Here is a 17007-nt window from a genome sequence, read left to right as displayed (position 1 = left end):
TATTCTGTTGGGAAAAAGACGTGGAGAACCTGATTAGCTGACTGCCACGTCATCTGTTTTAATCGACCACTTTGACGTTATCAGTGTGTGTTCTATTGAGTGTGTGTGGACAGTCCCTTTTCCTACAGTCGGTAATGGGCTACTCTTGGTCTCCACGTGAGTGCATAATCCCAAGCAGTGTTTCTCGGTGCAGTGTGCGAGCCACTACAGACATCACCCACACTGTCAGCACGCGCCCTCAGCCACAGAACAACAGAGGCCAGTCTGCTGTCACAGTTACAACAACCGTGGCTGCCCTGCATGCTCCACTACCTGATGATGCCGAGGCTTCTTGCAAGCGGTGAGTTCTGTCGATACGTTCGTTTTCCACATTTATAGTACGACTTATGGGAGTGTCAACCCAGTTTTATGATCAAAAATCTCATGTCGCTTTACAGTATTTTTTGATAAGGCTTAGGCTATGGTTGCTAGGAAAAGATATTCCTTGTATATATTGTTGTGTCCTAGTAGCCATAGATAAAAAAGATTCTCTATATTAATCTTTGGGTTCATGGTGTAAATTACATTAAGTTCAGAACACAAATGGATCACCAACCACAGATATTTCATGTACTTTATGACAGCCAAAAGATAAACTGATTGACATCAATGTCCCTACAACATTCATTTCTGGGGCAGTGAACAGTAATAATAGCTGCATAAGGTATGGCACAGCATTGAGCTTCTGCTTGTGGTTGACAGCTGTAGTGTCAGTGACGACTTACTCTGGTAGTTTCAAAATCTCATCAGCGCCAATGAAGAGCTATCTGCTCTCTTCCAATCTCTGCATGGCTCATGTAACAATGATAACACAAACACAGAGCTGCATTGTACTAAATAGTAAGTAGTATAAAAATATTTAACAGCTTTTATAATCTAATATTTAACAGACATTATAACAGATCATTGCGTATCAGTACAGAATCGATATATGCGTTCTGTCCATCTGCTTTAGTGATCTTTCTGACGCTCATTCGACTTTGTAGTCTAATGATAGTTTAATGTTCAGCTGTTCAGTGTGAGTGCTGAGTCACCAATGTAGGTAAAATTTAATTATTAGACATTTTTTTAATGTATGGGACGCCTATTATGGCAGTCATATTGTTTACTGGAATAGCTTCATTCTATCAAAACCTCTGTAGCATGTCGTTCTCTAAATTCCCTTCTTAACTCAATGGAAAAGCTGTTGTCCCCTTGTTATGCATCTGTGCATTATACAGTCAAGTATCTAATAGATGAACTATAAGGGGTGTTCAAAAAGATAATAGCTGGAGGCATAATTACAGAAACCACTACCTCTATGTTAGACGTATTGACCCTGGCTCTTGAAACACTTATCCCACTGTGACACAAGGCGGTGAATGGCTGTCTCATAATATTCCCGGGGCTCCAATGTTAACAACTTCCGCATGTACAGGTGGATGTCACCATCCACACGAGTGTAGGAAAGGTTATGCTGACGTACTTCTTTGACCAAGATGGCCCCCTTCTGATTCACTTCTTGCAGCACGGGACAACAGTGAATTCCCAGCGTTAGTCGCAGACTTGACCACCCTTCGCCAAGCAATCAAAACACAACGACCAGGCAATCTCACCTGTGGCGTCATTCTGCTCCACGACAGTGCGAAGCCTCATAGGTCCCACACAGTTGCGCCACTCCTGCAGAAATTCAAATGGGAGGTTCTCGGCCACCCTCCATACATGCTGGACCTCTCTCCCTGTGATTACGCCATTTTTTGTCAACTTGGAAATGCTCTGAGGGGCAAACTATTCACCTCGGACGACAATGTCCAATTGTTTGTGCGGAACTGGTTTACATCGCAGCGCAAGCAATTTTATGAGACAGCCATTCACCGCCTTGTGTCGCAGTGAGACAAGTGTCTCAACAGCCAGGCTCAATCCTTCTAACATACAGGTACTGTTTTCTGTAATTATGCCTCCAGCTCATATCTTTTTGAACGCCCCTTATACGAGGGCTAGCTGCTGATCGTTTTATCACATTGTAAACATGGTAAGAAAAGTTCTGATTTAATGTAAATAATGTGAGAGATAAGGAGACCACCCGCCACATTGTAGAAGGAGTGAAGTGTCGGCAGGTACATAAAAAAGAATGAAAACCTATTGATTTTCTGACTAATCCCTTAACAAGCTAGAGAATACAAACTACACACACATACGTACACTCACAAATATATATGCATAGATGAGTGCATAAGTGTATGTGCATGTGTGTGTGTGTGTGTGTGCGTGTGTGTGTGTGTGTGTGTGTGTGTTTTGGAGCTCATCAAAGGCGTCATCTGAAAAGTAGCAAGCTATAGGTTTTTGTGTGCATGTTGATGACTCAGTATTTAAACTATATGGTGCGTCCTTTGAATATAAATTACTTACACAGTAACACATTAAGTACATTCATAGGTTAGTATCATTATAATTTTATGTTTCATGATAGTGGTTAAATGTTCAAACTGTGCTGTCCAATAGTTGTCCTTTCTCTCCATTACTGCTGGCTCTGTATGTTCCTTTAATTTGTGCTTTATATTCAAAACTTGTTGTTTGATAAGGCTAGTAACTCCAGTGGGGAATGTAAGAAAAACAGTGGGCAGACAGATTAGCTCACTGGTAGCTGGGTTAACTGACGAACTTTTGTTTTCATTACTAGTGTGTGTTCTATGCTATCTGTTTTGTTGACAGTCTAAAAGTACTATAGCCTGTAATGAGCTGCTCTTCATCTCCATCAAAACAAAATTCCTCGCACACTGTCTCTTTCTGTGCAGCACGCGACGCACTGTGGACAGTAGGCCCACGTCCAGCAATCGCCATCAGCTGCACAGCGACGACAGTCAGACTCCTGTTGTGGGCACACAGTCTGTGGCTTCTGGCAACACTCCCCCATCTGATGGAGCCATCCTCTCTCACAAGCAGTGAGTTCTGTCACACCATGCACAGAGCCTCTATATTCATAGTACAAGTTAAGGGTGTGTTAGCCAAGTAAAGCATTCAAAATGTCGAAAGCAACTTTATTCTTTATATATATGCTATTTTTGAATGTTAATAATTTTTACTGTAATAAAAATTAGTGTAAACTATCAAATGTTTGTTTAGTGTTTTCTCTGTTGCATGAGCACTGCAGAATTCTGACTGTATAGAAATGCATTGAGTGTTTCATTTCTGTTCTGAAATGAATGTAAATCATACTGTGAAACCAGAGAAAAGTCTAGGGAACTACTTTTGAACCATGCTTATACAAAGATCAAAATTAATGAATAGGAATAATTTTTCCTGGCAACTATAATCTCGAATTTTTAATTCAGTAAAAGTGTTTCTTGGCTCATGTGAATGAAGCCTAATTAATAGGCAATGTTTCAATTCATGTGGTATTTTTCATGGAAGTTAAATTTTTCAATGGAATTGCTTCATAGTATCACAAATGCTCTGCCCCTTTCTTGTCCGAAGTTCTTTCCCATTTCAGTTCAAGTGCTCACATCGCTCTGTTCACATTCTGTTCTTCCTACAGCCCAGCGTCTAACACATGAGCTGCAAATACCATGTGATGATCATTGTAGCACATTAAGTACATTTAAACATTACGGCTCTTCTAGATTCTGTGAGACTGTTGTTATATTTAAACTGCCCCGTCCAACATGTCTCAAAAGACTTCAGCAAAATTTTTGTCCCTTCTTCAACCTTACATTTGTGCTTTATTTTGTATAATCTGTTCTTACAAATGCTATTCTATGTCTATGCTGAATTCTGAATAAGCTGAATGTGAATTAATTACCTCACCTGTAAGTCATTCACCTGAGTGGATCCACTATTCTTGTTGGTGGTGTGTATTCTATTATTTTTGTGGTGGACAGTCTGTCAGCAGAAATGTCTGTACTAAGTTGCCCTCTGCCCCTGTGCGAATATGCTGGCCCACACCCAGTATCTTTGTGCAGAGTGCCAGCCACATCAGGCTGCAGCCCCACACCTGGCACTCACTGTCAGCCCCACAGCAGCAGCCAGACTCCCATCACAACTACAGCAACTGTGGCTGCCAGCCACACTCCTCCAGCTGATGATCCAGCAGTCTCTCGCATGTGGTAAGTTCCATCACTACAAGTGCAAATTTCCCCTATGCATAGTATGACATGTGAAGGTGTGAACCAAGTGTTACTGTCAGTAAGTCAGAAAATCGGTTGTTGCTTTATTTGTAGTATTTGATAAAACAGAAGCTGTATATATATATATATATATATATATATATATATATATATATATATATATATATATATATAGAACAGTTCAAGGAACAAATGATTCATCCAATGCAGTTATATAGGAAAGATTTTATAAAACAACATTCTTTTCCCAAGATAGTGAATTTGCGTGCTCGCTGCAGTTCCTGGTTTCACTGGCGGTTTTGTATCTTCCAAATTATTGCTGGAAGCAATGGGTGTAAAAGGGTTTATCGATGAACTGAAACTCTAAAAACGTTAATTTTGTGTTAATAAATAACAGTGGATGTAAGTCTGTGGTGCTTTTCTAAAAGAAATGATGTTGCGATAATAAGCAGGAAAAGAAATACAAAATAATGGGCAGAACCTGAACAGGGATATCGAATGGTGTGTTGTGTGTGTTGAAATATATATAACAAGAGTACAAGTTTACAGGCCAACTAGCGCTGCAGATGGTGAAGAGACCGAAGAAATGTGTGATGCAATAAAAGGATTTTATCAGATAGTTATGGAGGATTGGAATTCGATAGTAGGGAATGGAGGAGAAGGAAAACTAGTAGATGAATATGGACTGAGGGTAAGGAATCAAAGAGGAAGCTACCTGGTGGAATTTTGAACAGAGTATAAATTAATCATAGCTAATACTTGGTTTAAGAAACATGAAAGAAGGTTGTATATGTGGAAGAGGCCTGGAGACACTGGAAGACTTTAGATATATTTCATAATGGTAGCACAGAGATTTAGGAACCAGGTTTTAAAAAGTAAGACATTTCCAGAGGCAGATGTAGACTCTGACAATAATTTATTGGTTATCAGCTGTAGACTAAAACTGAAGAGACTGCAAAAAGGTACAAATTTAAGGAGATGCACCTGGATAAACTGAAAGAATCAGATGTTGTAGAGAATTTCAGGGAGAGCATTAGGGAATGATTGACAAATACAGGGGAAAGAATACAGTAGGCGAAGAATGAGTATCTTCAAGAAATGAAATAGTGAAGGCAGCAGAGGATCAAGTAGGAAAAAAGACGAGGGCTAGTAGAAATCCTTGGGTAACAGAAGAGATATTGAATTTAATTGACGAAAGGAGGAAATATAAAAATGCAGTAAATGAAGAAGGGAAAAAGGAATACAAACGTCTCAAAAATGAGATCGACAGGAATTGCGCAATGGCTAAGCAGGGATGGCTAGAGGACAAATGTAAGAATGTAGAGGCATATATCACTAGGGGTAAGACAGATACTGCCTACAAGAAAATTAAAGAGACCTTTGGAGAAAAGAGAACGACCTGCATGAATATCAAGAGCACAAATGGAAAACCAGTCCTAAGCAATGAAGGGAAAGCAGTATATCGAGATTCTATACAACGGTGATGTACTTGAGGACAATTTTATGGAAATAGAAGAGGATGTAGATGAAAATCAAATGGGAGATGTAATACTGTGTGAAGAATTTGACAAACCACTGAAAGATGTAAGTCAGAAAAGACCCTGGGAGTAGACTACTGGTGGTTAGAACTACTGGTAACCTTGGGAGAGGCTGTCATGACAAAACTCTACCATCCGGTGAGGAAGATGTATGAGACAGGTGAAATACAATCAGACTTCGAGAAGAAATTTATAATTGAAAACGCAAAGAAAGTAGGTGTCGACAGGTGTAAAAATTGCCGAACTATCAGTTTCATACTGTAATGGCTGCAAAATACTAACACCAATTTTTTACAGTCGAATTGAACAGGAACCAATCTGTTTGGATTCTGTAGAATATTGGAACATGCGAGGCAATACCGGCCCTATGACTTACTTTAGAAGATAGATTAAGGAAAGGCAAACCAATATTTCTAGCATTTGCAGACTTAGAGAAAGCTTTTGGCAATGTTGACTGCAACACTCTCTTTCAAATTCTGAAGGTGGTAGGGGTCAAATACAAGGAGTGAAAGGCCATTTACAATTTGTACAGAAACCAGATGGCAGTTATAAGAGTCGAGGGGCATGAAAGGCAAGCAGAGATTGAGAAGGGAGTGAGACAGTGCTGTAACCTATCCCGAATGTTATTCAATGTGCAATTGAGCAAGCAGTAAAGAAAATAAAATAAAAATTTAGAATAGGAATTAAAATCCATGAAGAAGAAATAAAAACTTTGAAGTTTGCTGATAACATTGTAATTCTGTCAGAGACAGCAAAGGACCCAGAAGAGGAGTTGAATGGAATAGATAATATCTTGAAAAGAGGATATAAGATGAACATCAACAAAAGCAAAACGAGGATAATGGAATGTAGTCAAATTAAATCGCGTGATGCTGAGGGAATTAGATTAGGAAATGAAACACTTAAAGTAGTAAATGAGTTTTGCTGCTCAGGGAGAAAAATAGCTGATAATAGTCGAAGTAAAGAGTATATAAAATGTAGACTAGCGATGGCAAGGAAAGCGTTTCTGAAGAAGAGAAATTTGTTAACATCGAGTATAGATTTAGGTGTCAGGAAGTCTTTTTTCAAAGTATTTGTATGAAGTGTAACCGTGTATGGAAGTGAAACATGAACGATAAACAGTTTGGAAAAGAAAGGAATAGAAGCTTTCGAAACGTGGTACTACAGAAGAATGCTGAAGATTAGATGAGTAGATCGAATAACTAATGAGGAATTCGTGGCACAATCTGAATAAAAGAAGGTATTGGTTTATAGGACATGTTCTGAGGCATCAAGGGATCACCTATTTAGTATTCGAGGGATGCGTGAAGGGTTAAAATGGTAGAGGGAGACCAAAAATGAATACACTAAGCAGGTTTAGAAGGATGTAGTCTGCAGTCTTTACTCGGAGATGAAGAAGCTTGCACAGGGTAGAGTAACACGGAGAGCTGCATCAAACCAGTCTCTGGATTGAGGACCACAACAACAACCCTAGAGGATAACCAATGGTGCTTGTAGAGGGGCAGCAGACTCTTCAGCAGCTGGCAGCTGGTAGCTGCAGTGACAACAGTGTGGATCATTGACTGCTCTGGCCTTATAACATTAACATAATATTGCTGTGCTGGTACTACAAATGGCTATAAGCGAGAGGAAGCTACAGCTGTAAATTTTCTCAACAGTATACAGATCCACTGCATGATTAAATAACATCGTCATCCTCTTAGCTAAGTTAAATATTGTTAAAATAATTCCCCATTCAGATCTCCCGATGGAGTCAACTCAAGAGGAAATCAACAGTTGGTGTGTGGCATGTTGGATCCTTTAATCAGGTAGGTAGGACAGAGAAATTAAAAGTGGAAATTTATAGGCTGCCCAAAAAGTAATGCTCCACATTTATGAGCCGACATCTCTGCTATGAAACGTTAGGCACGAATTCATTGTAAGTTCCTGAGTGAATATGTTTCCTCAGAAAGTGTAGCCTCACAAAGTACTCAAATTACTATTGTTTAAACAGCCAGCGGAATGTGGTTCAGTGGACCATCCTGGGCTGTTATACCTCACATGTTAAGGCTTGGTGAATTTCTCATTCATGAAGATCGATGCATTACGACTCAGCAGTTTGCACTGCTGCTATTACGACTCAGCAGTTTGCACTACTGCTGTGAACAACTCAAAGGTTGTTCTGGCTCAACATGGTAACATTCGGCCCTTACAAGTTTAAGATTTCCTAACTCATTAAGAAATAAGGTTGGACAGTGCTACCTCATCCAGTCTGCCTTAGACGTAGCTAACTAGTACTTCCACTTGTTTTTGCCATTAAGGGATAGCATTTGTGGATTACATTTTGAGGGTCACTAGAAGCTGATTCACATTGTAAATAAATGGCTTTGCAATCAGAAAAAATACTCGTACCGACAGAACACGCATGCCTTTCTGCCTCATGCAGGCATACCATAGAATTGGAAGGAGAATATCTGGTGTGTAGATAAAATATAATTCTTTCACGTGTGTAATTTTCGTTCTGTGGAATAAATAGCTGTTGACGAAAAAATTTGAAACATTGCTTTCTAGATTACTATCATAATTTTCTTACAAGAAATAGAAATCAGTAAAAACCAAACACTTGATTACGACACAGTTCATTGTGTAAAATACATAGGGGCAAAACCAGTTTTATTTAAATATGAACTAAAGTGTAAAATTTCAGCAGTTTTAGAAAACGAAAGAATGGTAGCAGCATGGCTGCAATATCAGTTATTAGTGAATATTTTCTGTACCTTCCAGAATAAAAATAAAATAAGTGGGAACAATGTCCTTAGATAATATTTAGTTAATTTTTGTCTGTCTCAGTGCTATCACTAGTGGAATATTTTAATTGTGCTGTATGCAAAGAGGTCCAGGTGCTAAAATTTCGATTTCAGTAAAGGAGTAAAAACTTTGGATATTAACAACACTTGTCTTTTACCACACTTACACAACAACACGTGTGTGTGTATGTATGTGTGTGTGTGTGTGTGTGTGTGTGTGTGTGTGTGTGCGTCAAACATTTCCTCTTAATCACTGGATTTCTAGCAAATTTGGAGCTTGTGTTGCTTGCTATAAGAGAATAAGCACTTCAGGGGTTAGAACCTCCTAACTAGCAGAGATATCGACAAAAAAAGGGTTTTCAACTCTGGCGTGAGAGATGCCCTGCTTGAAAGGCATGTTGTGCAGACAATATTGGATAGCATTGCAGGGGCAACATGTGTGGGTAGGAATGCCTAAGCAGAGAGAAGAGTGGATGCTCAGAGAAAAGGGGAAGGAGAAGAGAATTAGATGGAGATTGAGATGAGAGAGATAGTGGGAGGTGGAGATGTGGGCACAGATGTATTGGTGAGGAGAAGGTCAAGATATAGAGATAGGAGGATAAAGTGGGCAGAAAGATGACTGGGAGGCAGAGATGGACACAGGGGCCAGGTTGAGATTGGCAGACAGAAATAGGGCAAAAGAAAATGGACACAGAGAGAACGCGAGGATGAGGTGGACTCATAGAGTTGGGATAGGAAGAGATGGACAGAAGAGATGGACAGACACAGGTGAGAGGAGAAGGTGTACTGAAAGAAGAGGAGGAGGAGCTGTCACTGAGAGCCTCTGGAAAAGGAGATTGAAAGATGCACTGGAAGGAGGAGATGGACAGAAAGATGGGGAGGAGGGGATGATCAGAGAGAGCATGGAGGTGAAAATGGGCAGATGAGGTGGGAGGATGAGGTGGACATGGAGATGGGGAAAAGAAGACAAATACTATGTGATCAAAAGTGTCCAGATACCGCCAAAACATACATCCCATATTAATGCATTCTACTTCCACCTACTGCCAGGTACAGCGACCTCAGTAGTCATTAGACATCGTGAGACAGCAGGATGGACACTCCACAGAATTCACGGACTTTAAATGTGGTCAGGTGACTGGGTGTCACTTGTGTCATACGTCTGTGCACGAGATTTCCAATCTCCTAAACATCCCCTGGTCCACTGTTTCCAATGTCATAGCGACGTGGAAACGTGAAGGGACATGTACAGCACAAAAGCATACAGGCCAACCTCGTCTGGTGACTAACGGAGACTGCCGACAGTTGAAGTGGGTCGTAATGTGTAATAGGCAGACATCAGGAATTCCAAACTGCATCAAGATCCACTGCAAGTACTATGACAGTTATACAGGAAGTGAGAAAACTTGGATCTCATGGTCGAGTGTCTGCTCATAAGCCACACATCATGCAAGTAAATGCCAAACGACGCCTCGCTCGATGTAAGGAGGGTAAACATTACACGATTGAATAGTGGAAAAAGTTGTGTGGAGTGACGAATCACGGTACACAATGCGGCGATCCAATGGCTGGTGAACGTCATCTGCCAGCCTGTGTAGTGCTAACAGTAAAATTCGGTGGCGGTGGTGTTATAGTGTGGTCGTGTTTCTCGTGGAGGATGCTTGCATCTCTTCTTGTATTGTGTGGCACTACCACAGCAAAGGCCTACATTGATGTTTTAAACATCTTCTTACTTTCCACTGTTGAAGAGCATTTCAGGGATGGTAACTGCATCTTTCAACACGATTGAGCACCTGTTCGTAATGCATGGCCTGTGTTGGAGTGGGAACACAACAATAACATCCCTGTTATGGTCTGGCCTGCACAGAGTCCTGAGTTGAATCCTATAGAACACCTTTGTGATGATTTGGAACCCTGACTTTGTGCCAGGCCTCACTGACCAACATCGATACCTCTCCTGAGTGCAGCACTCTGTGAAGAATGAGCTGCCATTCTCCAAGAAACCTTCCAGCATCTGACTGAACATATGCCTCTGAGAGTTGAAGCTGTCATCAAGGCTAAAGGTGGGCCAACACTATATTGGATTCTAGCATTACCAATGGAGGCTGCCACGATCTTGTAAGTCATTTTCAGCCAGGTGTCCAGATACTTTTCATGTGTTGCAAACATATGTGTCAAATGTCTACATGTGTGAAGCCACTGGGAAAAGTATTGCATAAATATAAGCAGCATGTGTGTGTGTGTCTGTGTGTGTGTGTGTGTGTGTGTGTGTGTGTGTGTGTGTGTGTATGTGTGTGTGTGTGTGTGTGTGTGTGTAGCATCAATTTCAGTTAAATTTAGGACACAAACAGCGCACTTCATGAGCATCAGCAAAGTTTGGTTAGAACCTCCTAGTTCTCATAGGAGCAGAGTCACAGCAACAGATGGTTTTTCAGTCCTTGATACATAGGCTGCCCTGTAAGACAAGTATTCACTGTTGTTGTATCTTGTGTTGCAGTTGTAGGCTTGCTTTATCGATTTGCTTATTCAATTTCCTGACTTGTAGGCTGCCCTGCATGACAGTATGTTACAGGAGTATTATCAGCCTGCTTTATTGACTTGTTTTATTGAGCTATACACGTCGATAGCTTTAGCTGTGGAAGCTTGAGATGGACAGAGCAGGAGGGGATTTGTAGTGAGCTGGGCAAGAGTGGATGTAGAGAAAGAGGAGGAAGGATTGGAGGGATAGAGAGAGAAGCAGGAGGAGGAAGTGGATAGGGAGAGGAGCTGGAGGAGATGGAGAAGGATAGGGTTACAAGGAAATTAATAGGGAGATGTGGAGAGGGAGGAGGAAATGGGTGGTAGAGGGCAGAAAGAGAGGAATAGGTGGTGATGGGGGAGACGATGGATAACAAAATACGGATAGGGGACAGGAGGAGATGGACAGAGAGGGGTGGGGGAGGAGAATATGGACAGAGCAAGAGGGGTAAGACGTGGGGAGAGAGATGAGGAGGCAGAGGTGGACAGAGAGAGTGGGGAGATAAGAAAACTGATGGAGAAAGATGGGTAGGAGGAAATGAGCAGGCAGATGGCGGGTGGTGCAGTTAGGTAGATAGTTGATTTTGAATAAAAAGTCAGCATCAGCTTCACTTTTCTTTTTATTTTAAACCATGACATGTTTCTACCCCAAGGCCATCATCTAGTGGTATCTAAATCAAACAACAAAGTGCAACAGAATTACTCTAACTGAGAAGAGTATATTTATTAAACATAATCAACAGCAGATCAAATGTGAATATTCAAGATAACTCAGTCATCCATATCATAAAAACAATAAATTAAAAGAATAATGTAACATGAACTCATCTATTATTAAAATGGCTACAGTCTTAGGTGAAAAAAGTCATGGGGAAGTGATACACACATATCCCAATGGCGATAATATCATGTGCACAAGGTACAAAATGGCAATGCATTGGCAGAGTTCTCATTTGTATTCAGGTGATTCGTGTGAAAAGATTTTGACGTGATTATGGTCGCACAATGGGAATTAACAGACTATGAATATGGAATGGTAGTTGGAGCCAGGTGCATGAGACATCCGTTTTGGAAACTGTTAGGGAATTCAATTTTACGAGATCCATAGTGCCTAGAGTGTCCCAAGATTGCCAAAGTTCTGTTTTTACCACTCACTATGGCCACTTCTTCACTTTATGATGGAGAGGGGTGACATTTGTGTAGAGCTGTCAGTGCTAGCAGACAAGCAACATTGCGTGAAACAACAGCAGAAATCAATGTGGCACATATAACGAAAGTTTGTGTTAGAACAGTGCGGCAATATTTGGCAATAATGCGTTATCGCAGCAGACGACTGACGCGAGTGTCTTTCCTAACAGCACTGCATCACCTGCAGCGCCTCTCCTGGGCTCGTGACCATATCCGTCGGACACTAGACGACTGGAAAACCGCGTCCTGGTCAGATGAGTCGCGATTTCAGTTGGTAAGACATCATGTCCCCAAACAATGATGGAGTTTTTAAGGATGCCTATGCACCGTGTCGCCAGGCCACTATCGTTCGCAACTGGTTCGAAGAACATTCTGGACAATTCGAGTGATTGATTAGGCCACTATGTCACCCAACATAAATCCCTCTACACAAAATAGAGACGTCAGTTTCTGCACAAAATCCTGCACCAGCAACACGTTCGCAATTATGGACAGCTATAGAGGCAGCATGGCACAATATTCCTTCAGGGGATTTCCAACGACTTGTTGAGTCAATGCCACGTCGCGTTACTGCATTACGCCAGGTAAAAGGAGGTTGACACAATGTTAGAAGGTATCACATGACGTTTGTCACTCAGTGTATGTTTTGTAAACTCAATGATACTAAAAAAACTTGTTAAGTAACATCATAGAAACACCATAATAACGTAGATACTGTATAAAGTCATTTACAAACTATGACTCCTTGGTGTGCCTTCAACCGTCCTGAAAGGACAGAGGACGACTGCTGAGGCGTTCCAGAAGTGGCACTACGTAAATAGGGGAGAGGGAAGTTAGAGGTAAAGTCTGTATGGGGCAGGTAGGTAAGTGGGAAGAAGAAAGTGATGGGATAAAAGCTGAAAAAATTCTTTAAAAATTTAAATAAAGTACAAAATAATTTGAAATTTCAAAGACTAACAAGAAACCATTAAAAAATGTATAAAAGTATTACTACGTAAAGAGAAAGCGTGATAGATGACACTCACAAAACTTATGAGGTAGAAACAGGGAAGTTGGAACCAACTATAGTAAAAAGTCGAAATCATAAAGGGTATCTCAGCACACAAACACGGGTTATTACAACATGTAGCCATAAAGAAAAGAGCATCGTCTGGTGTTTACAATAATAAGATTTGCTGTACTGTATAACAAGACGTAACAGCTCTAAAATTCATTCTGAAAGCATTGTTTGTTCATTGAGAAGATTGTTCTTATTGCAGTGTACGTGGTTGTAGATTTTAATTTTTTCAAAATTGTCCATGTGGATACCTTTCTCCACTTTATGAAAAATTGTGAGTTATTGGCAATAGGGGAGATTGAGGAGATAGACAGAGATAGTGGGGAGAAGAAGTAGGACAGAAAGTTATGAGAGGAGGAGTAGATAGACAGAGAGTGGAAGGAAGAAGAGATGGGAAGAGACAGGCGTAGGAGAAGTAGCTGGACAGAGAGAGAGAGGATGAACAGAACGTACAGAGAGAGAGGGCTGATGAGAAGATGGTCAGAGATGTGGAGGAGTAGATGGGGAGACGAGGGGAGGACGAGAAGGGCAGAGAGAGGGACGAGACAGGCAATGGAAGGTGAGGGTAAAGTGGAGATTGGCAGTGAGGTGTGTGAAGAGGAGATGAATGGAGCATGGAGGAGAAGGCTACAGATAGAGAGAGGGGGAAGGTAATGGCCAGGGAGAAGGGATGAGAAAAATACCAGATGAGACAGGAGGAGATGGATAAAGAGAGGGAGGAAGATAAGGTGTCAGCATTATTTGTGTGTGGGGCATACAAAGCTGCAGGGAAAAGACACTTAACATATATGTATAAAATATGATGTACATGTGTACATCCAGCATCTCCTTCCAAAGCATTTCATCAATTTCAACCATAACTGGTATGCAAACTGTTTGTCCCATGGGAATTAGCATTGTGGGGATTAAGACCTCCTAGGCCCCATAGGAGCGGAAATACTAACAAAAAACTATTTCCAATCCCCTGCTGTGTGAGTTGCCCTACTTCATACAACAGGCAGTATATACAGGGTGTTACAAAAAGGTATGGCCAAACATTCGGGAAACATTCCTCACACACAAATAAAGAAAAGATGTTATGAGGACATGTGTCCAGAAATGCTTCATTTCCATGTTAGAGATCATTTTAGTTTCGTCCACCTACGCTCAATGGAGCACGTTATCATGATTTCATATGGGATACTCTACATGTGCTGCTAGAACATGTGTCTTTACAAGTACGACATAACATGTGGTTCATGCACGATGGAGCTCCTGCACATTTCAGTCGAAGTCTTCGAGCACTTCTCAACAACAGATTCGGTGACCGATGGATTGGTAGAGGCGGACCAATTCCATGGCCTCCACGCTCTCTTGACCTCAACCCTCTTGACTTTCATTTATGGGGGCATTTGAAAACTCTTGTCTACGCAACCCCGGTACCAAATGTAGAGACTCTTCGTGCTTGTATTTTGGACGGCTGTGATACAATACGCCATACTCCAGGGCTGCGTGAAAAATGCTCTTTGTAGTAGCAGAATGTAGGTGTTATCCGTTAGATTCATTGCAACCAGGACGTCATGTGCAAATGGCGTGTATACACATCAGTGGCATGTGGTCTATTGTGTGTTCAGGAAAGCAAGATTTATTTGAAACAGTATGTTAAATAGTAATGTACAAAAGTGCATGGAAATTAATTTTCTCCCAAAAACTGTAGTTTTTTATGTTGCCTTAAGACACGTTGCAGTCACAGCTACTTAGGTTAAAAGTTTGCAAGTGTGTGTGTGTGTGTGTCTATATGTGTGGTAAGTATGAGAAAGTCATTGTTTGTTGCAGGAGCCATTACTGTGTGGAGAAAGGCCAGAATGTGATCGAAGCAGCTAAAAAGGGGGCAGTTGAGGAGCTGCAGGAGCTGCTCGCTGAACGGGCGGACGTACGGGCGAGGGACGGGTACAGGGAGACCGCCCTGCACTGGGCAGCTCAGGAGGGACACGTCGAGGCGGTGAGGTGTCTGGTGGAGGGCGAGGCGGAGCTGGACGCCAGGAACAGCGCGCAGCAGACACCTCTGCACTTGGCTGCACTGAGTGGCCACACAGCTGTGGTGCAGCTGCTGGCGGCTTCCTCTGCCGACCCCAACGCCAAGGATGAGGACGGAAGAACGCCGCTGCACTGGACAGCGTGGTACGGCCACGCAGATGCGGCGACAGCGCTGCTGGAGGCGGGAGCTGACGGACAGGCTAGGTGTAATGAGGGGATGACTCCACTGGACCTCGCCAGGCAGAAGAAACACCAACACCTCATATACATACTAAGATGAAACTAGCAGTCCATCAAACCTCTCTGGAGCAAAACGTATAGAACTGAGTCATGTAGTACAGTGATTTGTTTTTAAAGTAAAAAATACAAAAAAGTTAATTTCGCATCTATTCTGTGTAATTAAATATAGCGCATTTACTATTCTAATAAGGTCACAACTAGAGTGACGATAAATGGATGTCAGTAACAAGAGGTAAGCTTCCATTCTTGAAATCTCTACAAGAATCTAAAAATTCTTCATTACTAATAAGGACATTTGGTGCAGTATTTGATTCCTGAAACGTACTTGATAGGAGCATGTTTGGTGCTATGTGAAACTACTGCAAATTTCACCACATCCAGATTACTGGTATACAAACTCTGTGGTTAGAACTTTCACTATGTGTTCAAAATTATCCAGACACCCCCAAAACATACGTTTTACATATTACGTGTATTGTGCTACCACTTACTGCCAGGTACTCCATGTTAGCGACCTCAATAGTCATTAGACATCGTGAGAGAGCAGAATGGCGCACTCCACAGAACTCATGGACTTTTAACATGGTCAGGTGATTGGGTGTCACTTGTGTCATACGTCTGTGCACGAGATTTCCACACTCCTTAACATTCCAAGGTCCACTGTTTCCAATGTCATAGAGAACTGCAAACGTCGCGGGACATGTACAGCACAAAAGCGTACAGGTCAACCTCGTCTGTTGACTAACAGAGGCCGCTGACAGTTGAAGAGAGCTGTAATGTGTGATAGGCAGACATCTATCCAGACTATCACAAAGGAATTCCAAGCTGCATCAGGATCGACTGCGACATTTAGGCAGGAGGTGAGGAAAGTCGGATTTCATGGTCGAGAGGCTGCTCATAAGCCACACATCACGCTGGTAAATGCATAACGACACCTCGCTTGGTGTGAGGAGCGTAGACATTGCACGACTGATTAGTGTAAAAACGTTGTGTGGAGTGACGAATCACGGTACATGATCTAGCGATCCGATGGTTGGGTGTGGATATGGTGAATGCACAGTGAATCTCATCTGCCAGCGTATGTAATGCCTACAGTAAAATTCGGCTGCAGTGGTGTTATGGACTGGTCGTGTTTTTCAGGGAGGTGGGTTGCATTGCTCGGTTTTTTTGCGTGCCAGTATCACATCAAGGGTCTGCATTGATATTTTAAGCACCTTCTTGCTTCCTGCTGTTGAAGAGCAATTCAGGGCTGGTGACTGCATCTTTAACACGATCAAACACCTGTTCATAATGCACGGCCTGTGGTGGAGTGATTACACGACAATAACATCCATGTAATGGACTGATCTGCCCAGAGTCCTGACCTGAATAATACAGAACGCCATTAGGATGTTTTGGAACCCCGACTTCGTGCCGGGTTTCACCAACCAAATCGATACCTATCCTCAGTGCAGCACTCCGTGAAGCACAGGTTGCAAATCCACAAGAAACCTCCCAGCCCATGATTGAAGGTATGCCTGCGA

General features: G+C 41.8%; 1 protein-coding gene across 1 annotated transcript in view; it reads left to right on the top strand.

The window, feature by feature from the left end:
- The window catches only part of LOC124553370 (poly [ADP-ribose] polymerase tankyrase-1-like), a 28547-nt gene extending 13023 nt beyond the window's left edge, over positions 1–15524 (top strand). Inside the window, exons 5-8 of the mRNA XM_047127242.1 lie at positions 211–340; positions 2814–2960; positions 3978–4121; positions 15044–15524. Of these exons, the coding sequence (XP_046983198.1) occupies positions 211–340; positions 2814–2960; positions 3978–4121; positions 15044–15524 (902 nt within the window). The remainder of the gene's footprint in view (positions 1–210; positions 341–2813; positions 2961–3977; positions 4122–15043) is intronic.
- Positions 15525–17007: the final 1483 nt, after the last annotated feature.

The sequence above is a fragment of the Schistocerca americana genome, chromosome 11, assembly GCF_021461395.2.
Source record: "Schistocerca americana isolate TAMUIC-IGC-003095 chromosome 11, iqSchAmer2.1, whole genome shotgun sequence".
In the NCBI taxonomy this organism is placed as follows: domain Eukaryota; kingdom Metazoa; phylum Arthropoda; class Insecta; order Orthoptera; family Acrididae; genus Schistocerca; species Schistocerca americana.
Note: the sequence above shows the minus strand (reverse complement) of the source record. Positions and strands in the feature narration are given on the sequence as shown.